The sequence below is a fragment of the Fusarium sambucinum genome, chromosome IV, assembly GCF_050947815.1.
Source record: "Fusarium sambucinum isolate potato_lamoka chromosome IV, whole genome shotgun sequence".
In the NCBI taxonomy this organism is placed as follows: Eukaryota; Fungi; Ascomycota; class Sordariomycetes; order Hypocreales; family Nectriaceae; genus Fusarium; species Fusarium sambucinum.
In genome coordinates this window covers 951381-977359 of record NC_139291.1, presented here as the reverse complement: position 1 = coordinate 977359, position 25979 = coordinate 951381, and the positions used below count along the sequence as shown (strand labels likewise).

Genomic DNA, 25979 nt, shown 5'->3' with positions numbered 1-25979 from the left:
TAAGACTGGCCATTGAGGAGCTGGAAAGTATCAAGGAAAACATATAAGACTGCCCTACATCCCAGCTGGCTTCTAGGAATGTATCCTTCTCAATCCACGCTCTTCAGAGTTATCATCAAGACCTCTTTAGCATGGCAGCTCAATATTTCCAGACCACGGCCCTCGGTACGATTGTCAGGCTAGCAACAAGGAATCAAATACTAGCAATAAAAACCTATAAAGATGAGTATTTGAGAGAAGAATCCAACGCATCCTCTCATTCTAATCAAGGAGATGGTTATGTAATTGTCGGATGGTGAGTGAGAAGCGTGGCACTTTTAACCTATGTTGTTTCTCACAGTAAACGCAGGAAATCAGATGACGACGCTGAGAATCCCCACAATTGGTCGACAAGTAGAAAAACAGTGGTGGCTGCCCTGATATGGTATGGAAGTTATATCCTACTTGAAACCTTTGCTAAAGCTAAACCTCTTTTTAACAGCTTGTACACTTTTACCATCTATTGCGGGTCGTCGATTTACGTTCCCAGCGTCGGGTATGTTAAAGGTCTATTAAGCATGAGAACAATACACTAAACGAGTATATAGACAGGTGATGGAAGAGTTCAATGTCACAGAAACAGCTGCGTCACTGGGGCTCGCACTTTATGTTCTCGGATGTGTGTCTTCTCATGAAAAGTCACAACTTCAACACGGACGAGCTGACCATGATCTACAGATGGATTTGGCCCGCTTCTTTTCTCCCCCCTCAGTGAAATCCCCTATATCGGACGTAACCCAATCTACATCATTACGTTCGCCATCTTCAATCTCCTCTGCGTCGGAGCAGCGTTGACGGAGAGCTTCGCCGGATTTCTTATCATTCGTTTCTTTCAAGGGTTCTTTGGAAGCCCATGCCTGGCCACTGGCGCTGCGAGCCTTACGGACATGGTAATACCCCCTTGTCCTAGCTTTACCATATTGTCGAGTCACTAACTAGCTGTCTACAAAACAGTTTTCCGTTATCTACATTCCATACAGTCTAGCGGCATGGTCAGGCGCTATGTACTGTGGCCCGGCACTTGGACCATTGTTTTCAGGCTTCTCAGTCGTTGTAAAAGGGTGAGCTCCCCCTTCTCTACGCTAATGTCACCAGTTCTAATCAAGAATAGATGGCGGTGGTCTATGTGGGAACTGTTATGGCTTTCAAGCTTTGTTTTCGTCCTCCTAGTTATCTTCTTACCCGAGACGTCGACACCGACGTTGCTATACCGCAGGTCCAAACTGCTACGAGAAGAAACCAGGTCGGAAAAGTACATTGACGAAAGATCCATTGCGTTGAGGAGGGTGACCCCTGCAGACGCTATAAAAACAGCGCTGATCAAGCCATTCGAGATCTCTCTCAAAGATCCTTCAATCGCATTCGTTAACATTTACGTGAGTTGCTTTCGTCGTATTGCGCTTCTTCCCTTCCAAAAATGTACATAACTGATTCCTCCGTTTAGACATCCTTTACCTATGGGATATACTATTCTTTCTTTGAGGTTTTCCCATTAGTTTATCCCAAGATCTATGGGATGAATCTTGGAGAAACGAGTGCTGTCTTTGTATGCGTTCTTGTCGCATGTATTATTGGCATCGTATGGTACCTATCTTGGTATCGTATATTTATCGAAAAGCGGTTTAAAGTACTGGGGTCTTATGATACACCCGAAACCTTCTTACGTCCTGGACTACTTGGCGTCTTCGGTGCGCCAATCGGTATGTTCTTATTTGGCTGGGGAGCAAGAGAGTCAATCGCCTGGGAGGTGCCAACGCTTGGTATCGTTATTTACTGCGGCTTTTCCTTTGTCGTTGGTTCGGGCATCTTCATCTATCTTCCATTGGGATACCCTCATTACGCGGCAAGTCTTTTTGCCGCCAATGATGCGTTGAGGAGCTCGTTTGCAGCAGCTGCCATTCTGTTTGGTAGGCCTCTTTATCTGAACCTAGGAATTGGAAAAGGCTGCAGTCTTTTGGGTGGCTTGAGCATAATTGGTATTGTTGGGTTTTGGTATCTCTTCCACTTTGGACATGAATTGCGGAAGCGGAGCAAGTTCACAATCCAACAATAGATGCAGCCAAAAGGGATCTTGGCCAGGAAAGAAGCGAAAGGGATCATTCAACTTATCTTCCAAGTTTGGTATAGAGGACGTGGGTTAGTAATCGTGTTGAAGCTGCTCAGGTTCAATCCATGGTAGGTGGTCTAATAAACACCGCTTAATAGTCCCGATATGGGAGTCTGTAGATAACGATAACGTCATTGGTTAAATGGAAAGAAACGCTACGGCAACCTTAACGGCTCTCCTCCACCAAACTCGTTTTAGACTTTACATCTCCATCCGCTTCGCATTGCCTATCGTGATCAGAAAAATAGGTGACGCCCAAGATGGAAGTTCCAGGCACCTGCAACCCCCCAAACGGTCTGCAAGAACCTGGTACTCTCCACAATTGAACAACACCCGCACCATACTACCGATGCTGATCTCCAGGTTTCCCCATGTTTTGGACCAAACTTCAAGGATGGAAACCGGGAATAATTGATCTCGGTTAGAAGTCCATGATGATGATTTCTCGCATATAAATCAGTAATCTCCCAATTCCCCTCAGTTGTGGTGGCTGAACATCCTGTGCTTCTCTCGACACATTGCCCTTTGCCAAGTTACAATGAGAACCTGGTTTGGCCGCGGCAAAAAGCTGCAGCGCGCAGTCACATCATGCTGTCTGTGCGCATTTGTCCTTTACGGCTACGACCAAGGTGTCTTTGGAGGTATCCTTGAGAACGAAGACTGGCTGCAACAATTTGGCCATCCCGGCGATACTCTGACTGGCTTCATCGTTTCAAGCTACAACTTGGGATGTCTTGTCGGCTGCTTCATGAATTTTATGCTTGGCGAGAAACTCGGTCGCAGATGGACAATCTGGGTTGCCATGGGATGGATTCTCGCGGGAGCTGCGCTGCAAGCAACCGCCTTTACGCGTGGCCACCTTATCGTCGGCCGAATTGTTACTGGTGTTGGCACTGGCCTCAAGACATCCACAGTGCCTATGTAAGTCTACAACACAGCGAATATGCCGTCAGTTACTGACACCCAACAGGTACCAATCTGAGCTCTGTGAAGGCACCAAGCGAGGTCGTCTTGTCTCAGCTGAAGTCATGTTTGTCGGTATCGGTATTGCATTTGCCTACTGGTGGGATTTTGCCTTTAGTTTTGTCGGAGGAGCGTTTGCATGGCGCTGGCCTCTCGCGTTTCAAGCAGTGTTTGCCTTTTGGGTCATCTTTGTCGTATTCGGCGTACCCGAATCTCCACGTTGGCTTCTTAATCATGGAAAGCGACAAGAAGCGACCGAAGTGCTTTCCGCAATCTACGACAAGCCCATCGATCATCCCGACATCATTCGAGAGGTCAATTCCATCGAGGCCGCTTTGTCGACTGAGTCTGAAGCTGAAGGAAGCACGACTTGGGCTTCAACGTTTCGGAAAGACAAAGTCAGCACAGGATATCGAGTTTTCCTAGCCTGGTTTGTCCAGTTCATGAACCAAGCGGGTGGTATCAATTTGGTGGTTTATTACATCCTAAGTAAGCATTAATACTTCGACGCGACACACACGGTCAAGACACTAACATGTTACAGCCGTTCTTGCCACCAACGTTGGACTTGAACACAGGCTCGCACAAATCATCGCAGGATGCATCCAACTCATGTTCCCCATCGGCTCGCTTCTTCCCACTCTGGCTTTGGACAAAATGGGCCGAAGATCAACCATGATGTGGGGATCGGCTGGACTTTCCTTCTCCATGATGATGGTAGCTGCACTTTTATCCCAAGCCGACGATACATCTCGTGGAAGAGCATTTGCTGCCGGATCGGTTGCTTTCTTCTTCACGTACATGCTCATATTTGGTGCGAGCATGAATTGTGTTCCCTGGGTCTACGTCCCCGAGATTCTTCCTCTTCATGCCCGAACCAAAGGTACTGCTATTGGAGTAAGCTCAAACTGGCTGTGGAACTTTACAGTGGTATGTGTCTATACTCAATCTAGTCGAACGCCCCAGCTAACAAGTACAGGTCATGATCACACCCATCCTCATCAATCGCCTCCAATGGAAAGCTTACCTCATCTTCATGGCAACAAACATAATTTTCGTACCCATCATCTTCTTTTTATATCCAGAGACTTCCAATCTAGCTTTGGAAGAGGTTGATTACATCTTTGCTCGCGGTGAAAATGCAGTTCATGTGGCTCATGAGATGCAGAAGGAACTTGCTCTCCACGGACACTTGTCTCACGATAGGCATCTCCGAGGGACGAGTAACGCGACTGAAAAGCATAAGGAGAGGCACGATGAGTTCGTTGAGCATGCACATCCTTGATCCATTTCTACTACATACTTTTCGGATGCGGGATTGGTTTCTCGATCTCATCACCTACGATGTTCGAAAGCTTGGAGTTCTGCCGCATTATAAGACAGCTATGAGTGATGCCATAAGACGTATTCCGACATTGTCGGTGTCAAGTTATGATACGACACAGGAATCAGTATCAACATTTTCAAGTTATGCGAGCATCAGCGAGATCATCAAAGAAAGCTCCTTTGTATCCTTTATATTTGCATGTGACCGTGTCACGTAGTATACATGTAGAGCCGTCCCTGTTTCCATCAAGCTCTCTGAGTAAATCTCCCACTGCGAGATTCCTCACATTGTCCATTAGTGGCTCACTTCCACAACTTGGCTTCCACCAGTTCGTCAGTCAGTGTGGCCATGTCCTTATCGAACTGGGCGCGTGGCAGTGCATCGGTTGCATACTGGAGAGCGTGAGGATCAACTTGCTCCAGCAATGACGTGACTTTGGCAACATCCACATCGTTTCCCAGCTTCTCCAAAAGTTGATTCACGAGGTGATGCATGCCTACATGCCTGGGATGCCCATATTGGCCTGGAACCACCTCCTTGGCTTTTTCTGCATGTGCAGCCGATACTTCCATATACGACATCAGAGCCCACAGGAGAATTTGGTTGACAGAGGTTGTCGAAACAGATGGTGAGGCTACGATGCTGCCCACGTTCGGTAAAAGTTCATCCCACATTTCCTTGTCATCCTCACAGCGCGTTAATTTCTTAACCTCTTCGAGAATTCTGTCTTTGTTGATATCAGGATATGGGATGAATTCGCTGCAATAGTAAAGAAAGATGCCGAGAAAGTTCTTGTAGAGTCTGTCCCCCACCTTCAGCTCATTGTCGTTAAGCTGTTCGTGACCTTGATCGACATCGTCGGCTGTCAAGCACAGTGTTTCGTGGACGGCTAACACAACTCCGGGATCGATATTGGCTAGCCCGGCATCATCATACAAGGTCTGAGCATTGTTAGCGCTGGAAAGGAGTAGCCCCTCAAGACACTTACCGTCACCTCTTGGACCACCTTGACTGCTTCGGCGTGGGTAAGCTTGCGGTTGAAGTCGAAGAAGGCAGTGATACCGTCGTTGCGTGTGCCAGTCTCTGGGTTGCATTCTTCCATGATCGCCAGCATGGTTTGGGAGATAGATTTTCCCTTGTCAGGCGACATCATGAAGGTGTTCCAAGTCGAATCGAGCTTGGTCTTCAGGTGCTCAGGCGGGGCCAGAGACGGATGGTCTTTGAGGATCTTTTCAAACAGATCAGCTACCATGGAGGCTTCAGTCTTAGGCCCTTCTGAAGGACCAGCGCTGGAGTCGTGCATGCTGCCGGTGATGCTGATGATGCCAGTAAACGGGGATGAAGATTGAAGCGGGATCTCAGGCGCAAAGCTGCAGTAGTGTTGTGGAAGGTGAAGGAGGAGAGAAGAGAAAAGATCGATGTGAAATCTTCTAGCTGTGTTTATAATCGTAGCAATGACCAAGTGATTCACTGCAAGCAACCGCACCCAATGATTCACTGTACAAGCACTGATTGACCCACTGAACTCGGTAGTCACCCGTTTGTACGGTATAAATAATTTCAAACGCCGAGCAGCTGCCTGTCAGTTACGTGGCAGTTGTTGACAGCTGCCTAGCACTGGCGATTCACTTGATCAAAGCTCAATTTGATATAACACGCTCACTCCAGCTTCTTGCCCAGACACGCATCTTACTCAAACACATATATCCATCCCAGGCACAGATTTTGCCCAAGCACATCTTTCAATCAAACTCTACTTGAGCCGACACTACCATCCCTACCAGAACTATACAACGAAGATGTCAGACCGAAGCTCCGAGAGCCCGGGTTCTCAGTGGCTCCAGTTCATGGGTCTACTGCGCACTTGCGGCGAGAAGATCATCGGGGATCTAGCACCTGTTGTCCACGCTCTGTTCATCCCAGAGTACAGAGTCCCTGAGAATGCCATTGTAATCAGTCACGCCTATTACGACAAGTTTTTGGAAAAGGTCCATTCTCCGGTCGACAGTGATTTCACAGAGGAGGAAATTGATGAACTCAATGCCCTTCTTAACGCATTCGTGAATGAAATTGCTCCCGGATACTTGGCGGCTCGTCGCTCTCATCAGAGTGCGCCTGAAGGTATGATACTTTATCATGGAAAAACAAAACTACTATCTGGGGCCCTGCTAACGATTCACAAGGCACAGCAGCAGAGAAGTGAGAGACGACAGCCGACAGCGCGCTTGAGAAAGTCGATGAACCACAGTACTCTCACCACCAAGACGACACATAATCATGGAGGATATCGAGTTGTGTCGGGAAAGGCAGAGAGAGAGGACGACGATGTCGGAATGCCATGGAGAGGAAGGTCTCTTTTTGTCCCTGAGCAGTTTACATGGCAATAGTAGTTCATGTTCACAGAATAGCAGTGGTTTAGGTAGACAATCTTGAACTTTGTTTACTGCAAATTAATGGTGATATGTGATTTTATGCTGCATCATATTTTGCCAGCTACCGAGGTCGTCAAGTTCATCATGTAAGCTAAGAAGCTTCCGGCCTTCCCTCCGAGATCTGCCTCCCCACAACCCCTCTTCGGATAAAGACAACAACTACGGATAACGAACAGTCCTTTGATCAAGTATTACTCTTCTTACACATTTCGTTCAGTGTCACTTGTTGATACTCTCACATAATAAAATCAATCTCCTGCGAATTTACAACCATGGCTACATATCAAATCCGCCAAGTTGACAATGAGGTGAAGGGGCGCCTTGCACTTGTCACTGGAGCCAGGTACCTTCATTCAAGCACGAATTGACTGGTCCATATCTGACTATTTACAGTGGCGGTATCGGCTCTGCTATTGTTAGAGCTTTGGCAGCCGAAGGTTGTGATGTTGTGCTACATTGCAACTCCAGTCTGGTGAGACCTCCCAGCCTATCACAAATAACCTTTTACTGATGATCTGTCACAGCATAAAGTCGAGTCTTTGGCCAAAGAGCTCAGGTCTTCTTACCCCGAACAGTTATTCTCTTGTGTTTCAGCCGACTTGAGTTCACGCGATCAAACTCGCGGTCTCGTCGATAAAGTCCTCCAAGATTCAAACATTTCATCCAAGCACAAAGCAGTGTCCATTTTAGTTGCCAACGCCGGTCTTGGAAGACGTATCCGCGATATCAAGGATATTGAAGAAGATGACTGGGATACTGTCATGGAAGTCAACTCGCGGAGTCAATTTGTTGTCACAAAGGCTTGTCTGCCAGGTATGCGAGCACAGAGTTGGGGACGTGTGATTCTTATCGGAAGTATTTCCAGTCATGGTGGTGGAATCAACGGGTGTCACTATGCAGCCACCAAGGGTGCTCTAAGGTGTGTATTCACATGAATGATTCTGGAATAAAACGAACGCTAACTCTACGAAGCTCAATGGGAAAGAACCTGGCTACAGTACTGGCTGGAGAAGGAGTTACTGTTAATGCCGTAAGTCATATGGGAAAACTACTTACAATTACTAAAACTCTGCTCAGATCCTTCCAGCCATGATTGGATTTACCGATATGATTCCCACCCCGAAATCAACGTGAGTTTCAAGATGTGTTTGGCCAGATTCTAAACATGCTTATCAAATCTTTTAGTACGTGGACAAACAAAACAGACTTGGAGGAGCTTAAAGAGACGGATCCGGGCCTCGCTATCGCTGCCAGCGTCCCAGTACGACGTCTTGGCCATCCTCAAGAGGTTGCCAACGTGGCAGTCATGTAAGTCTACCTCTATATCATATTAATGGCAGAGAGTTAACAGCTTCAGGATGGCAAAGACGGGATATCTCACAGGACAGGATATTCTCTTGTCAGGAGGTCTCAAGTAGTCAAACAAAAGTATGAAGACACGAATAGGATATAATGGAAAATATGTTTTTCACTTGAATAAGGGCCCATCAAGTTCATTCATTCTATACAAGAGTCTTAGCATTCTACGTTTAGAACCTCCATTTCCAGCGACATATATCAAGACGAAAGTAGCATAAAATTAACAGTTTCAGTCGTCTTCCTTCATCTGCACTACTATCCTCCCTTTGAACGAAGCATCCTCATACATATCCATAATGCTGGGGATCTTGTCAAACGGTATAATTGTCAAATGAGATCTTACTCCAACTTCCTCTACTACTCGCATCATTCTGTCCGTCGCTTCTTTCCCAGCGACGTAACTGCCTTTGAACACTGGCATTATGTTTATCTTAGCTGGTTCATAGCTCTCTATACAATAGGCCAAGTGACGGATTACTGATTTACTTATTATGCAGGCGTTCAGAGTAATAATAAGAGATCATATGAGTCTACCATTAAGGAATTCGACTTAATTAAAAAGCACAAATAAAACGCCCCATTGAGTTACCAGTCCCTTGACGACCATCTCCGTTCAGTTCTCGTCTTCTGAACCATCACGAATGTCATTCTCATCACTGTCCAATTCCTCTTCGTCGCCCAAATCCTCTTCGTCGCCCAAATCCACACTGACACGCGGCAGAGCATTCAATCCCTGTAAACCCTTGATAGGTTCATCAATATCGATGGTCTTCGTACTTCCAGTAAACGTTCGATGAAAAGAAAGCTTCCGATGAGGGCCTGTAGGGCAAAGAGAATGCTGCGACTTCTTGGTAAGGTAGGGTGGCCCTGATCCCCAATACTCCAGAGCATGGGATCGTGCAGTCCAAGTGCACGGTCGATGCATGACAGCGCAACATCTGCAGACCCAACGGTCAGTAAACCGAGGGTCTCTTTCACAGGGGAACCTGATGTCTGTTTGCATGTACCGGCAAAAGTCACACAAATGGAATGTGCTAGGTCTATTATAGAGGGTAGCATCCATTGCATTAGGCGTCCAAAAGTCCGCTGTCGGCGGGTTTGTCATATTAGTCAAGGTTTTCGTATTGTAAAGCAATGACTTCAGAAGGAGGGCATTGTCTTCGAAAAGCGCCAGCTTAGGGGCAGGTCTGTTTTGTCGCGGTCGAGGTCGCCATGAAACTTTCTGGTTGAGGTGTGAAAATGCAAAGGTTATATGTATATACGAAGGTTATTAATTAGGCTAAGTTATTATAGTAAGGCATATAACAGAAAGCGCTATATTAAGCCTATTAAAATAATAACTAAGGTAATAAAGGAAATCCCTTATAATATATTGCCCTTATCTTTTTATAGTATTAATTATAATATAAAATAAATTACTTTAATTCCTTACTAAGATTCCTTTAGCTATTATTCTTTATAATTATAATATAATAGTTTTTAATTAATTATTTTAATATTTTATATTCTTATATTTTATATTCTTATATTTTATATTCTTATATTTTAATTGCCTTTTTTAATAGTAATACCTTATATCTTATAGCCTATTTATATATTTTAATTTTATAGTATTAAGTTATAAAACCTAATTTTAATTATTATTATTATATATTTTAATTTTTTAAATAATCTTAATATACTTTATTATTATTATATAAATATTATAAAGTTAAATATATTAACTTTTAATTTAATAACCAATTTAATACTTTAAGTTAATTAATATCTTTAAAGTAATCTTATAATAAGTCTTTTATTATTTATTAATTATTAAGATTATTATTATATCTTATAAAATCCTTAAGTAATAATAAATATAGATAATCTAGCCTTAAGATATATAGTTTTAAATTATTAATATAGATTTTATAGACCTTTAAAAATCTTATTAAATTTTATATTAAATAGATAATATTTAAACTCTATTAAATAATTATAAAGAGATTTCCTTAGGTCTTATAAAACTTTATATATAATTTACCTAGTTTATTTTATTTCTTTTAGACTATTATATTAGCTTTAAGATATTAATATTATATTAATAATATAATATTTACCTATAAACTCTAATATTTTTAAATTTCTATTTTTAATTTTTCTTTAATATTAATATATATTAGATTTAGCTTTTTAAATATTAAATTAATCTTTTCTATATATTTATTATTTAAAAATATATTTAAAATACCTAGGTATTTTAAAAATAGCTTAAAGCTAAATATTACTATAGTTAAAAATATTCCTAGACTTTTAATATATTTATAGTTTATATTTATTAAAATTAGTAATAAAGCCTAATATTATTAATTTAATAAAATCCCCTTTTACTTTATAGCCTATTTCTATAATTATATTTTTACTAATTATATAATATATTCTAATAATTCTATACTTTATAAGTATAATATTAAATTAAACTTAAGTTAAATTTTATATTTTATTATAATAGCTTAAAAAATTATATTAACAAAATAACTATTATTATTATAATAAATTACTTATAGCTAGCTAAATATTATACTTTAATTTAATTTTTAAGTCTTAAAATTCTTAATTTTATTAATAGTAAAATAATAAACTCTACTAATAAACTTTATTATATAGTTTATAGTAAAAAGAATATATTAATATCCTTTAAATAATAGCAGATTAATAAGACCTAAGTAATTTATACTTATTAATTCCTATAGCTTAAAATATAAATTATTTAATAGTAATATTCTAAGAACTTATAATACTATTTATTAATATATTATATAAAAGCAATAATAATTTTTAATATTACTAGATTATAATAGCTATTAGTATTATCCTTAAAGCTTTTTAATTATTAGGCTTATTATAAAATATCTATAAATATTACATATTTATTAAAAAATAAATAATACCTTAGTCTCTATTATATAAACTGCTAAGGTTGTATTACTCTTAATATAATATAGAATTTAATTAATAATCTTATATCTTAGGATATATTATTTTATAAGTTTTTATTAGCCTTTCTCTATAATATTTAGACTACTAAGTAATATAAAAATAATATTAAAGTATTATAATTTATTCTACTAGTAGCTTATAGATAGGTATAATAGTAAAATTAATAAAAAGGCTAGCAGTTTACCTTTTAATAGAATTATATTTACATAAAATTCTATAGTTTAAACTATAAGTTTTATAAATAGTAATTATTTTAATATTTACTTAAAGCCTAGTTTTAATTTAATTAGTTTAGCCTTATTATATAATATATTAAGTAGCTATAATATTCTATTAGCTAGGTATAATAATTTATTTTAATAAGAATAATAAATAAACTTTAAATTAAATTTATTAAAGATTTTAATTTAATAGCTAACTTTACTATAAAAATAGCTAATATTTACTATTAAATTAATAATACCTTTATAATTAATATAAACTTTTATTAAATAAGTAAAATATAAGATTATTTACTTTATTTCCTTAAGTATTTTAATAATAATAAATATCTCTTTCTTTAGTATTATATAGTATTATTTAATATTATTAAGTTTACTATTAATTTATATAATTACTTTTATATTGTTAAAATTTACCATATAGATTTTATTTCCTAATAATATCTTATTAAATTAATAGAGTATAATACCTATACTTATCTTAGAGGTATTAATAGCTAAGTAAAATTATTTTAAAGAATTTATACTTAAAGTTATATTTTATTAAATACTATTATAACTTATCTTAAGTACTATTTATACCTTAATAATCTAGATTAAATTCTCTTAAAAAACCTTAGTTATTTATAATAATATCTTTTTTATTTTTATTATTTTTAAAATTTATTTAAAGAATATTAATTTAATAGTATATACTAGATTAATATACCCTAAGATAAACTTATATATAAATAGTATAAAGTATAAAAGTTATTAGATATTTTCTTAAGTATAAAATAAATTTACTTAAAAATATTTTTATAAATACTTAAATTTCTCTTAATATTTTAATAATAATTATATACTATTAATATTAATAGAAAATCTAAGAGTTTTAATATTAAACTTAAATAATATTATTTTCTTTTTTAATAAGCTAATTAATATCTATATAATTCTTAGGAAATAATATTTCTAAAGAAATTTAAAGTGCTTATTAAAGGTTTTAAAGGTAATATTATAATTATTAATATAAATAAAGAATATAATAGAGAGTTTATTAAGGTATTTTAATATAAAGGGAAATTCTATATTATTTTTAAAATAAAAATAATTAAATATAAAGTCTTTAAAGTAAATATAAGTATTTAATAAACTTATTAATCTTATTAATATATTATTATAATAAAAAAGGCTATTTAAAATATAGAATCTAGTTTTTAATTTATTTTATTTTATAATAAAAATTCCCTAGAAGCCTTATAAAGTATTTATTTAAAAAAAGACTTTTAAATAACTATAATAAATAAAATTAAGATTAATATTTATATTATAATATAAGTAATCTAATTTAATAGTATTATTATTAATTAAGTAATAATTATAAACCATTTATAGAAAGATTAATTATTTTAACTTTAATATATTAAGTTTTAATACCTAAGTAATAAATATTATCTATAAGCTATTTCCTCTAGTAATTAAACTATATCTTTCTATTAATAGTAAAAACTCTTAAGTAGCTTTAATATCTTAGTAGCTATATTTCTTATTAAGAATTAATTATAATAATATATTATTCTTTAGAAGTATATAATATTTAATAAGGTTAATTTATTTTAATTCTTTAATACTAATAATAAAATAATCTTTATATATATAATATAATTATATAACCTTAAACTTCTATTTTAATATCTTAACTATATCCTTAATCTTAATATAGTTATTAGTAAACTAAGAAATAATAGTTTTATAAAGTAATATAAAAAGTTAATATAAATAGGCTATTTTTTAAAATCTTAAAGGGTTAGCTTTAATTTTTAAATTTATTATAATAAATACTAATAGATTTATTCTAAGTATATTTTAATATTAGTATTATAATTTATTAATAGACTTTAAAGATTTTAAAATTAAATATTTTTTAAATTTTTAAAAAAGTTTATTTATATCCTAGCCTATTTACCTATTATCTAGCCTCTACTAGACTAAATACTTATATTTATTATATTTTATATTAAGTAGATATAATATTAATATATTTTAAGCTAATAAATTCTAAGGTTTATTAGGCTTTATAGGTTTAAAGTTCTTATTATTACTTAAAAATTTAAATTTAAATTTTTAAGTTTTTATTAAATTAATATTACTAATATTAAAGTAACTTAAAGAATTAATTTCTAGTTTAATACTATTTATCTAAGTTTATTTATTTATTACTAGGTAGGCTATTTTATAATTAGCTAGATATATTTATTAAAATCTAAAAATTTCTATATTTATTATGATAGGACTTAGAGGTAATTAAGTAGATTTTAAAAGGTAAGGTCTATATTAATATAAGATTAAAGCTTATTCTCTTCTTAGGAGTCTATAGGAATTTTATAAGAATTCCCCTAGAGTAAGTCTTAAGCAGGCCTTAATATATAACTAATAACCCTATAAGGCTCCGAGTTTAAACCTTATTATATTTATAAACTTATTCTTAAAATCTAATATTTAATATATCCTATCTATAGTAAGGTTTTTTAGGCTAGCTAAATTACCTTTAGTAAATAATATTTAATATTTATTATTTATTTCTAGAGTTTTTAATAATAAGCTAATATTTAATATCTTTTATTATATTACTTTAATTAATAATTAGCTTCTTTAATCTAGTTTAAAGTCTAATATCTAGGACTTTTCCTTAGTTTTATTAATTATTAATATCCTATTAATTAATTTAATAGCTAATATTATAATTTACTTTAATAGTATTAATATATTCTCTAAGAGTTTAAGTTAATAATTTTATATTTTACATTTTTATTTTATAGTTTTCTAGAGAAATATCTAGGTTTATAGCTATAATACAATATTTTACTTATACTTTAAATTTAAAGATTTTAGTTTTAATATTAAGGCTTTAAGCCTTAGTATTAGAAATTCTTATTTTAACTTTTATAATAATATTAAGTTTTAGTTTTTATCTCTAGCTTATTAAATAGTTAAGTTTAATATAAGAAAGAGATTATCTTTATTAATTCTTATATAAAGAGATTAGTATTAATAGTAATAAGCTTTAGGTTTTAATTTATTATATATTTTAATTTCTTATAAAAATAATTTTAAATCTTATATAATAAGTAAAACCTTAGCTACTTTCTCTATAATTAAAAGGAAAGTTTTTATAAGCTATAAAAAATATAATAATAATAAAAATAATACTTAATAAGAATTTAAAAGAAAATAAGTAATATTAATAAATATAAAGTCTTTATATAATAAATCCTTTATAATAGTAATATTATAAGATAAAGGTTTATCTTTAATATATACTTAATAGTAAAGTAATTAAATAGTATTAGCTTAAAGTAACTCTAGCCTTACTTTAATATCTTAATATTAATATTTACTTAAAACTTTTATAAAATATTTATATTTAAAGTCTAAAATATAATAAGAATCCTTAGTAATTTTAATAATAAATACTTTATTATCTTAATTTATTATACAGGCTTATATTATTTTAAGTAAAATATAATTTTTAATATTAAGCACTAGCTATTAATACCTTTTATAATAATCTTCTTCTCTATATAATATTTAATAGCTTTAATTCTTTATAACTATAAATAGCCTATTAGTAAATCCTAGTTAGTATTACTATTAATTAAGTATACTATAATTATAATTAAAATATTTCTAATAATTAATTCTAAAAGTATAAATTAATTAATATAAATAATCTTATTATTAGCTAATCTAATAGATTCTCTCTCTATAAGGTTAAATAGGTATAATTTATTATTTAATAAGAAACTCTTATTTACTAAGTTTATTTTTAATTTACTATCTAAAAGTATTACTTTAATATAATATCCTTTAAAATACTTAATAATATAACTTAGTATAATAACTATTATTTCCTTAGGTAAGTTACTATTTAAATAGGTAGCTAAATATTTAAAATTTACCTTTTATATTAAATTATAATATTATACCTCTATTAATATTAATATTTTAATTAATTCTTTATTTATTTTTATTTTTATAATCTTTTTAAATAGTATTAAGAAGTTTATTAACTTTTCCTTATATTAAAAGCCTTTTAGCTTTTAATAATATTATATAAGCTATAATAGCTATTATTATATAAATAACATAATTTAAAGTAATTTTAATATACTTAAAGTAATTAAAATATCTTTTAAATAATATTTAATCTTAAATATTAAAATATTATATTATTCTATTATTTAAATCTTATTTAATAAATACTATAGCTTTTAATAAACTTTAAACTCTATTTCCTAGGATTACTCTATTAGGCTTAAGCTATTTATTTATTAATATAAGGTTTTAATTTAAATTAAAGTCTAGTAAGCTTAATATTTATTATTTCCTTAGATATCTTAATATCTATATTCTCTAGGATTTATATTATAATCTTATTTTTCTCTTATAATTTAATTACTTAAAGACCTAGAGAAAATAAAGAGATATTTTAATATAAAGTTAAATAAACCTAGTTAAAATAGCTAATAATTACCTCTATTAGCCTTCTTAATCTCTTATTATTAATTATATTATCTTTATTATTATAAATATTCTTTTTAATTCTTATAGTAAATAGATTCTATAGATAAGACTTTATTATCTTATAAGTTATAGCTTTAACCTCTAGTAAATACTAAGGTTTATTAGTATTAAGTTAAAATTAAGTAATATTTTACTTTAAATATTAAAATTTAAGAAATATTATATTAAAATATTATAATTAATTAAAGTTAATATTAAATTAAAAAAGCCTTATAAAAGTATATTTATTTATAAAAGCTAATAATATTATTTTATATTTATATTAAAGATTTAATATTATTATAAAACTAATTAAAAGTCTAAGTAATTTAAAACTTAAGATAGTTTTAATAGTAATTAAAAGCTTTACTTAAAGTATGTATATTTATTTACTTATAAGTTATTTTTAATACTTTTAAAAGTAATTAATATTTACTACTTAATACTTTTTATTTTTAGCTATAAGGCAATTAAAACTTTTATAATTTTACTTAATATAATTAAAATATTACTAGAATTATTTATTTTATAAATTATTTTAATCCTTAAGATTACTATTTTATATTTTATTATAAATTAAATTATAAGAATTATTTTATTATATATTCTAGTTATTTTAAAATAAGTTCTTAGTCTAATAATTTCTATTAAATTTATTAAAAGGTTAAGCTTTTTATCTTTTAGCTAACGTCTTAGTAAATTTTAATTAAATCTTAGTAAGCCTTAAAAAAAGCTATTTTATTCTTTTATATTAAGTAAACTCTAAACTTTATAATAAAGGCAAATATTATTTAATATTAAGTTATTTTAAAACTTTATTAAAACTATTATAATAATCCTAGATTATTTAATAAAGCTAATTAAAAATAAGTTTTAATATAATATTATTATTATCCTAGAGTCTTATTATAAAAAGATAATTTTAAATATATTCTTATAAGTATTTATTTTAGTATTTATTAATTATTTAATAAATTATATTTATAAGTAAAATAAATTAATAAATTAATAGAATTTAATAATATAAGTTTTATATTTATTAAATAAAGTTTTAAAGTATTTTATATAATACCTATTTAATATAATAAGCCTTAGTAATTAAAGAATTATTATATTATATTAAGATATTCTTATACTTATTTTAAAATAAATATATAATCTCTTTAAAAGTTTTATTATTAAACTATTCTTCCTTAAATTAATATAATATAATATCTATAAGGCCTTATTAAAAAGCTTACTTAAGAAACTTATCTCTTAGTTTATTATTTTATCAATTATTCTTTATAAGATTATTATTTTCTTATTAGATTTTTTTCTTAATATAGATAATAAAAATATATAATTTATAATTATTAGGTTTTTTAAAGAAAATAATATTATTTTTATAGCTACTTATAATAAACTTAAAGTAAAGAAATTTAAGGCTTAAATTAAATTATATAAATTTTAAGGTTAATAAATATTTACTAATAAATAATAAAATAAATAATAATAATAAAAAGTTAAAAAATAATTATAGTTTAAGTAATGAAATTCCTAGTACTTATAAAATAAATAAAAAAGACTTAAAAGATAGGATTTTAAGGCTAGGTAATTTTAATATAAAGAAATAAAAAGAGTTTATAATAAAATTAAAAAGTAATAAAGTTTAATTAGTAATATAGTTAAGGTAATCTTTACTTATAAAGACTTAGTTTATAGACTTTATTTACTATATCTAGATAATTATTAATAAAATAAGAAATAGAAATAAATTATACTTTTAATTATAATAATAATATAAAATAATAAAGTAAAAAAGTTAAAAAGGTAGAATTAATATTTATTTTAATTATTTCTATTATTAAGGTATAATTTCTTTAATAGCTTTATTAAAATATAATAATTATATTACTATATATATTAAATATAAACTCTAAGTAATAATATTCTATTTACTTATACCTTTTTAAGTATAAAGTTATTATTAATAAGGCTAATATAACTTCTAAGTAATTAAAATAAATAATTTAAAGTAAAAACTTATTTAAGTATAACTTCTTTAAAAATATATTTTAATAGCCTTTAAAAAGTATTTCTATTAGGCTTATATTTACTTAATATTATAATATAAATTAATAAAGTTTAATAATATAAAAAATTTAATTTTCTAATACTTATTTATAGTCTAAATATAAAATTTAATTTATTTAAAATTAAGATTTTTAAAATTAATTCTAGGTATATTTAAAGGCTAAAGTTAATTATTATTTTCTATAAACTTTAATTATAACTTAATATTTACTCTTTAAAGTCTTAAAATTTTAAAATTTTAAATTTAAGTTTATAAGTATTTAATATATTATTTTACTATTTAATTTAATTTAATTAAAATATTAGATTTTAATTTAAGGCTAGCTTAATAGATATTAAGTTAATATATCTTATAGCTAATAAAATTTAGAGTTTCTAGGTTTAAGTTTTATTTATTAATTTAAGTTTTATTTTAAACTTTTAAATTTTTAAAATTTTTAAAATTTTAAATTTTTATATAAATATTAAAATAATAGCTTAAAGGCTAGTATTTAATCCTATTTAAATAATACTAAAAATAGACTTAATTTTTTAACTTTAAGTATTTATAAGAATATAGGATTTCTAGCTAAGCTAATATAATTTATAAGGGATTTATTTAATTTTATATTCTAATTTTTAAGGGCTTTAATATAATTTTATAGCTAATATTTAATTTCTATTAATTTTAGCTAAGCCTATTAATAAGTTTAATATTTAATATTATAGCTACTTTAAGAAGTTTTATAGTATTTAATATAATATATTTAATTAAACTTTAAGTTTTATTAGTCTATTAATATATCCTATAGGCTATAGTATTTAATAGATAGTAAATATTTAGTTTATTATATTATTTATTTAATTTACTTTTCCTAGTAATTAATTTATTTTAAAAAGTTTTTATTTTTAATTAATATATTATTATAAGATTCTAGGGATTATAATTCTAATTTAATATTATTATTTTAAATATATATATTTCCTATTTACTTTAAAGTCTTATAATACTTTAAGTTATTTATATTATAATATAAAAAGTTTATTTCTTATATTACTTTAATAGATTATAAAAATAAGGTTTTTAATTCTTTATAGCTTATAAGCTATATAGCTAAACTTAGTATTTAAGTTTTTAATTTCTATTATAATATATTCTTTAAGTAATATATTATTAGCTTTTAGCCTTATAATATTAAAGTTTAAGAGAAAAAAGTTTAAATATATACTTTAATATATAAAAAAAATCTAATAATTTAATCTTAAAAAATATTTAAAGTAATCTTAGTCTTATTACTATAAAAATATAAAGGTTATATATATATAAAGGTTATTAATTAGGCTAAGTTATTATAATAGGGTATATAATAGAAAGCGCTATATTAAGCCTACTAAAGTGATAACTAAGGTGGTAGGGGAAATCCCCCGTAACAGGTGATCCACTACAAGTTCTTTGACATCCGCAGATATAAAGTGGAGACTCTTATCAAAGCCATTAAGGGGTTCTGTGTAATCGATCCCTTCCAGAAGTTGGATGATATTCATACAGCGCCGCCAGGGAGCAATAGATTTCATTGTGTCGGAGGCTCGGAGCCCAACCTGAAAGTCGCCGCGATAGGTTTTCGAATTCAGGTAACTTCTCTTCCACCCGTTGGCAGACTCATCGTACCATTCGAGTGCAATACCGAGACTGCTTGCAACGCTGAAGTTCTCGAAAGGCCCTACAGTAGGGCAGCCCAGATATGGAACCTCGTGAGGCAACCCGTCGTGCATGATCTCGAAGGCCAAATACAGGCTAGTGTTAACACGGCTTACTTCTGGGGGGATCGTGAAGCTCATCTGCTTCAGCGTACCATCTGGAGTTATCCATCTAGTTTTAATTCGCGTGCGGTTTCTAGCAGGTGGGGGTACATGTCTGGCCTGCCTAAACGTGGTCATTCCACGTTGGCCAGTGGCCTTGGCTGATGATCGATAGCAATCGAGTGGCTGAAGTCGCGCAAGGTCGAATATTGGGCTTATGGTATTCGTGCCTGTAATATCATAAGAAGGCAGATGGCAGGTCAGTCTGATTGAGGCGCTGACTTCTCTGATGAAGGAAGCCTGGCTGTAGCCTACAGGGTCGGTGTCCCTATAGGCATTGCTTCGGGTCCAGCGGGCGTAGCTATCAAACAACGCCATCAGCGTTTGTTCGGCCATATCGACGACCTCAGTTGGAACAACCTGATCTGGATTCCAAACGATGATGGGAATCATTCGACGATCTTCAGGTCTCGAGTGGCGAGCAACATTGTAGTGTGGAGAATTATCATGCATGTGATCTTGATGCCCGCTGAGCCGATACCATGCATGTCGGTTAGCTTGCCCAACGTAAAGACCGACACCTACACCGCCGTCTTGTCGTAGATACAAGATAATGTAGATCACCCTGGACCCTGGAGCTGGCCATTGAGGGGTGACCTGAGGGAGTGTAGCTATGTTGGCAAGGGTGAATGTTCCATCAGACATGATCTGCCTGACTTGGGGTGTGAACCCTTCGCTGATAAGGCTCACATTTTTCGCGAAGTTGGCACCGAACAGCTGACGTATTTTGTAATCAGATAGGCCAAGACTTCGAAACCGTTCGGTTTGTTGGTGAAAAGTCTCCCAAAGTCTGTTGATGTAGTTGTACACGGGATGTGTAGTGTATGGCAGTCCTTGGTTGGGGTTCGGGTCGATTGACTCTGCTTCGCGAAGCTTGTCGGGGAGCGAACGCCAAGTAGCACCTATTCGGACGCGGTTCATAGGAATCATAACTGTTTGAATCATTAATCAGAGCCAGCAAAAGGGCCAGAAAGTTCGAGCATACCAGGAAATTCTTCCTTGTCTCGGGAAAATATTGCTCGGCCCCATTCCCCTTTGGAATCTACCAGCAGGCCCTCCATACCGATACCGAGATGGAAAACGCCATCCTTTTTGTGTTTGGCGGGTATCTTATTACGAAATGCCGCGTCGACGGTAGGCTTTGTATCGTCAAAAGACCACGGAGCGGTCATTACCAAGGCTTTCATACGCTCAGGCGGTATGGATCCATGAGCCGCAGGCCGAATGTCTAGGCCTGAGCCGCTCATGACGGTGATATGACGATGGCGAAAATAGCCAGAATGTCGAGGGTAAAGTGAAATAGAAATGTAATAATACGATCAACTGTCGATGGTGCTTAGGTTGTTGTTGCGAGGTAAGAAGAAAAGATTTTGAAAGTGGGAGAGGTTCATGTATTTATGAAAATTATCAGCGGCGTGATTCAGTAAATGATCAAATACCCATTCACTCTTATTCATAGAATATTTGTCACTACCTGTCAGCTGTTGGGACAATCACAGAGTGTTTGTCGCTACCTGTCAGCTGTTGGGACAATCATAGAGTGTTAATCACTGCCTGCCAGCTGCTAGGGAACTAAAAGAAGGTGACAGTTACCTATGGAAATATGAGCCATGAGTCATAGGTTATGTTAAAGATGTGGGAAGCAACATGCATGATTGTGTTACTGTTACGCATAGAATGACTGTGTTTCTGTCCTGACATTTTGTATTGTGTGCTCTCAGCGTAGGAACCACAGGAGTCATTCAACTGTGTGCTAAAAATGTTTGACACAGCATTTGTAAATATGTTACTATGTTTTTCCTTCTTAGCTCTGTGTGTATGAGGAAGCTTGCCAGGGGTCACAGCGAGCTGCGTGAAGTAGGATATGTGTGCCTGAGTTCCAACACCCCTTAGGCACGACTAGCTGGGCAAATGAAGCTATCTAGATACATGGCAACGGGATTTCTGGCCTCCTTTGGTGTTTTCTTAGAAGATATATACAGTAAGCCGTCTCAGGTAGCCTTTTTCTTCTAATTGATTGATGATTATAACGTCCAATTTTCCTCGGGCGTCTACAAAAGTGACCAGTTTACCCCACCAGACTATCTTCATGCCTTGAAGAAGGGGGAGATAGGCGTCCGATTTCTTCTTCATAGTCATTAGTCCTTTCGTTGGTAACTCCTTGAGCGGCTTCTTTTACGATTTGAGAGTCTTCGGTGCCTCTGTGATCAGATTCTTCAGTGGTCTTGGTGACCTGTTGAGGGTCGACTTTGGTGGCTTTAGGGCTTTCATCCATGCCCTCATGGCCATCGGTGGCTTCGTCGAAGCTGTCTTCATGGTTGACATCTTCTGTGACCCCGGTTTGGTTTCTTGTGCTTCTTCGTTGCCATGGTCGTAGGGTTGATGTGCCGTATTGGATATAAATTGAGCCATTGCTCTGCGGTGGGCGTCTTCGTTATGCCTTCGTTAGGTCTCATGACCAGTATCTTCTTCTTCTTGTTGTGATATAGCAGCTCCTTCGTTGTTGATAACGGGCCGGCAACACACGTGGCATCCTGACAAATACAGCACCTATGTGCTCCGCAAAGTCGTGAGCTTTTTGATGGTCAGGCCTGTGGTATTATGAGGTGAGGTTGCCGATGGCAGGATTTGATGAAAAGATGGTGTCTGGTGTGGATTTTCGGATTTCAGAGATGATTTTCTCTAGAGCTTGATTGGGTCGGGGACGTCTTCCCCGGTAGATTTGTCTCAACTGCTGAATGTACATTGTTGGTGAGATAGGTTCTGTCGACGATGCACCTGGCGTTTTGATTGCGCATGACCTGCTGGGAGGTGTGCATAGAGGAGGAGGAGAGCGGTTTGAACGGTTCCAACGTGCGCGAACCGGAAAGTCTAGTGATAGGGGAACCATGGCTAGTGGGTCCTTCACCACAGAGGTCATGTGCCGCATTCAGCTCAGAATCCGATCTCCTCCCGGGTTCCGTGTTGGCCAATATGGTCAAATTGACTGATCAAAGCGAGGGTACTCACGATGTACATAAGCGGTCTCGGCTAGGACTTCTTTGTGGTTGTAGTCAGTTTAGGATAGTGCTTCGTGGATACCATGTGGACGTTCCACATGTGAAAATGGGTATCATGATAGAGACCTCTAGGTAGGCTGAGAAGGCGAGTAGTTGGGCTGTACTTAAGCCATGATTCCATAGGCATATCTGACCTATAAGTTAAAGGTCGGTATGCAGGTGTGTCTGAACAAATACATCATCTTGAAACAGAGTAAGGGAGGTCTCTGGGTCTCTGGTTGCTGAGAAAGGTGCCGTATATAACCCTTGGGAAAACCCCTTGTCACGCCAGAGTAGGCTGTAATACTGTAGGAAGATGAGGGTGTTGATAGTCAGAGCTGCCTTATTGTAAGGCTAGTTGGGGGTGTTGTTTATTACCCGAGCCATGAAACTTTTGAACGAAATTTATCGCTTGAGTAAAACTTGGCGACAGCTTGGTTTGATGATGGTTTGGTTTGATGATGGTTTGGTTTGGTGATGGTTTGGTTTGGTGATGGTTTGGTTTGTTGATGGTTTGATTTGGTGATGGTTTGGTTTGATGATGGTTTGGTTTGGTGATGATGGTTTGGTTCGATGGATGTGCAGGGTGTATTGCTCTTTGTGAGAGGAAATCGAGCATTCTATCCCATACCATCAGATGTTGAGTCCGTCTTGGCCTCCTTGAGATAAGGAGTTGATCATCGACACTACGTAGAAGTGCGAACTCATCGTCGATGTACTCGACTCGGTTATTACTAGTTAAAGGGAGCCATCCATCGGCAGGCCTCGAGACCTTTAACCAGATACGACCGAGTCGAGGGTTTTGTACGTTTTCCTTCGCATATAATAAGAATAAAACCTGCTTATGTCCTAGCAGGTAACCACAACACCATCATCCATGTCGTACACCAAAAAAGAGCTTTCTACCCCCTAGGAGGTGGTTCGGTCCAGGTCCTCCTCGGAATCTGCGGCCGAGTCTGGAATAACGAAGCAGAAAGCAAAAGGATCCTCTTGAGAATCGGGGACCACCCGACCAGTGTCGACAGGAGTTGTCGGTTCCCATTCCATGGCAACACTTTCTGGCGAGGAAACAAGACCAGACGGATCCAAGAACTCGATGTTCATGGTACGGAACATCACGAACTTGGGCTCTCGGGGAGGAGGAGATGGTGGTTTATTGGCAGCCTCAAGCCGCATAGCTTCGTCGTGTTTCTAACAGATGCAACATTAGTAACTAAGAGAATTATCAAAACAGATATTAATGAAACGTATTAAAAATTATTTTTCAGGTAGGGAATTCAAGAATTGGTATTACCTTGTGAATAGCTTTCGAAACGTGCTTTTTGATCTTCGTGCCGATGCCATCAACGCCCGCAATGCCATTACACCCTGCTCCTGGAATTAAGCAGGCCCCAGCATCCATCGCCTCAGTAGACACAGTCCAGTCTACTTCTGAATGAGGCAATTGGGCTGTATAGACCCCAAAGCGACTCTCACGAGCCATCTCCTCGAGGAGACCAGCCTTGACCTCGGCCTCTTCTTCCAGATCGATGACTATTTATAAGTTTAGTTGATGAAGTTATATATATAACTTAATACTGACGAGAAGAGGGAGGGCGAGCGAGCATGTTCTTTTCTAAGTCAAAAAAACATGTCTCAACCGGCGTCTGCTCGAAGATCGGTAGGGGCGGCGCTTCTGGGGGAGCTGGCGGAGGAGGAGTTTGAGGGCATTCCCAGTCCAAATCGGGAATAGCGCCAACCAAGCTCAGAGGATCAATTGAGAAGACCGACATGGTAGCAATTGACACTTTTCGACATGGGAATCAAACGAAGCATCATGGGAAGGAATTCTGAACTACATGGTGGCCTGGGGGCGGGTGGAGGGTGACGAGCTCCTTCCTCGCAGACCCAAGATACAGATTCATTAGGAAAGAGCGACCTCCTTCCCTCATGGACCATCCCACGGTCAAACATCTATGCACCAAATCATCGAATAAAATAGGTATACTTGTTCTATCCTCTGTTTCGACCAAGACAATGCCACCTCATAAGTTCTTGATCTCAAACTTCTTTCTCAAATGCTCACCATACTTGGCTCTGGATATCTCGACAAGAGGCATGGCAGACACGGCCATAACCCACAGGAGACTCTTGATCATCATTTTTACGAATGGTAAATTAGACAATTCAACAGCTTGAAGAGATTGAAAAAATTAGACAAGTAGGATATTTTGTTCTCTTAACTTGCACAACACAGCACTTACATCAACCAGCAGGCGTCTCAAACCTAACTGGAAAGTTGCCTACGGCATTGGCCTCACCGGTCTTCTAGTCAGCGCTTGTCTCTACGTTCACGTTGCTGCCAAGTACATGTTTGTTCGTCTTCTGCGCCATTCAGAGCACTTCCAGAAGAACACTGTTACCCACTGGGCAGTCTGACTTGGCTGCACATTCACCATGTCGGCTGTCTCTTTTACTCTCGCATCTGGAATTCCCATCTTCAACTACCTCCTCGCTCTGGCTGGTAGTCTTACCTTTTCGCTTCTCGCTCTAGGTCTGCCGGGATGTCCTTCTCTTTTGAAATGTCAGTGGGGATGGCGATGACCTGAATGATCGACATAATTTCAGAGCTAGAAAAGATTTGATACTTTTTGGTATCTGGATATAATCAACTCAGAAGGGTCGGACTTGCAATAGAATGCTTTTTCTCCTTCAAGATCTGGATGATGCTCTACAAAGGATGCTTATCGAAATTCTACATGTAGAAATCCCACTCTTGTTATCGGTAGTCGGTCCGGATACGTCTGCAGAAACGAAGGCCAGAATGACGCTAAGCTCCAAGTCTAGCGGCCATGACCTTAACGAGGGGTTGGAGTAGGGAGACTCCAATAATTGGAGTCTAGATCCATGTGTTATATATGATGCGCCGGCCAATTGGCTCGAAGCTCGTTGAAGCTGGAGCGCTACCAGTCGCCGATAGAGAAACAGCAGATAACGGTAGGGAGGATAGTACCTCGAGTTATGCCTGTCGAAACGAATTCAAAGTCCAGAGACTTCGAAAAGGGAAGAGGAAGG

General features: G+C 34.2%; 8 protein-coding genes across 8 annotated transcripts; 4 read left to right on the top strand and 4 right to left on the bottom strand.

The window, feature by feature from the left end:
• Positions 1-131: 131 nt before the first annotated feature.
• FSST1_000350 (major facilitator superfamily domain-containing protein) lies at positions 132-2092 on the top strand (the record flags this gene model as incomplete). The annotated part of the gene is made up of 7 exons (XM_083223815.1): positions 132-295; positions 350-535; positions 588-658; positions 718-929; positions 994-1100; positions 1151-1415; positions 1484-2092. 7 exons carry the CDS (start codon positions 132-134, stop codon positions 2090-2092), a joined length of 1614 nt encoding a protein of 537 aa, XP_083090532.1.
• Positions 2093-2684: 592 nt separating this feature from the next.
• On the top strand, positions 2685-4394 carry FSST1_000349 (sugar porter family MFS transporter; the record flags this gene model as incomplete). Its single annotated transcript, XM_083229584.1, has 4 exons — positions 2685-3067; positions 3117-3598; positions 3654-4039; positions 4089-4394. 4 exons carry the CDS (start codon positions 2685-2687, stop codon positions 4392-4394), a joined length of 1557 nt encoding a protein of 518 aa, XP_083090531.1.
• Positions 4395-4738: 344 nt separating this feature from the next.
• On the bottom strand, positions 4739-5739 carry FSST1_000348 (uncharacterized protein; the record flags this gene model as incomplete). The annotated part of the gene is made up of 2 exons (XM_083229574.1): positions 4739-5377; positions 5425-5739. 2 exons carry the CDS (start codon positions 5737-5739, stop codon positions 4739-4741), a joined length of 954 nt encoding a protein of 317 aa, XP_083090530.1.
• Positions 5740-6235: 496 nt separating this feature from the next.
• Positions 6236-6823, top strand: FSST1_000347 (uncharacterized protein; the record flags this gene model as incomplete). The annotated part of the gene is made up of 1 exon (XM_083229563.1): positions 6236-6823. The coding sequence occupies one exon, from the start codon at positions 6236-6238 to the stop codon at positions 6821-6823; it is 588 nt and encodes a 195-aa protein (XP_083090529.1).
• A 317-nt stretch (positions 6824-7140) lies between these two features.
• Positions 7141-8286, top strand: FSST1_000346 (SDR family NAD(P)-dependent oxidoreductase; the record flags this gene model as incomplete). The annotated part of the gene is made up of 7 exons (XM_083229553.1): positions 7141-7211; positions 7262-7340; positions 7393-7787; positions 7841-7898; positions 7946-7998; positions 8054-8176; positions 8226-8286. The coding sequence occupies 7 exons, from the start codon at positions 7141-7143 to the stop codon at positions 8284-8286; spliced, it is 840 nt and encodes a 279-aa protein (XP_083090528.1).
• A 554-nt stretch (positions 8287-8840) lies between these two features.
• On the bottom strand, positions 8841-9152 carry FSST1_000345 (uncharacterized protein; the record flags this gene model as incomplete). Its single annotated transcript, XM_083229542.1, has 1 exon — positions 8841-9152. One exon carries the CDS (start codon positions 9150-9152, stop codon positions 8841-8843), a length of 312 nt encoding a protein of 103 aa, XP_083090527.1.
• A 10252-nt stretch (positions 9153-19404) lies between these two features.
• On the bottom strand, positions 19405-21134 carry FSST1_000344 (uncharacterized protein; the record flags this gene model as incomplete). Its single annotated transcript, XM_083229531.1, has 2 exons — positions 19405-20819; positions 20873-21134. 2 exons carry the CDS (start codon positions 21132-21134, stop codon positions 19405-19407), a joined length of 1677 nt encoding a protein of 558 aa, XP_083090526.1.
• A 2700-nt stretch (positions 21135-23834) lies between these two features.
• FSST1_000343 (uncharacterized protein) lies at positions 23835-24697 on the bottom strand (the record flags this gene model as incomplete). Its single annotated transcript, XM_083229520.1, has 3 exons — positions 23835-24116; positions 24220-24458; positions 24508-24697. The coding sequence occupies 3 exons, from the start codon at positions 24695-24697 to the stop codon at positions 23835-23837; spliced, it is 711 nt and encodes a 236-aa protein (XP_083090525.1).
• Between the last annotated feature and the right edge of the window lie 1282 nt (positions 24698-25979).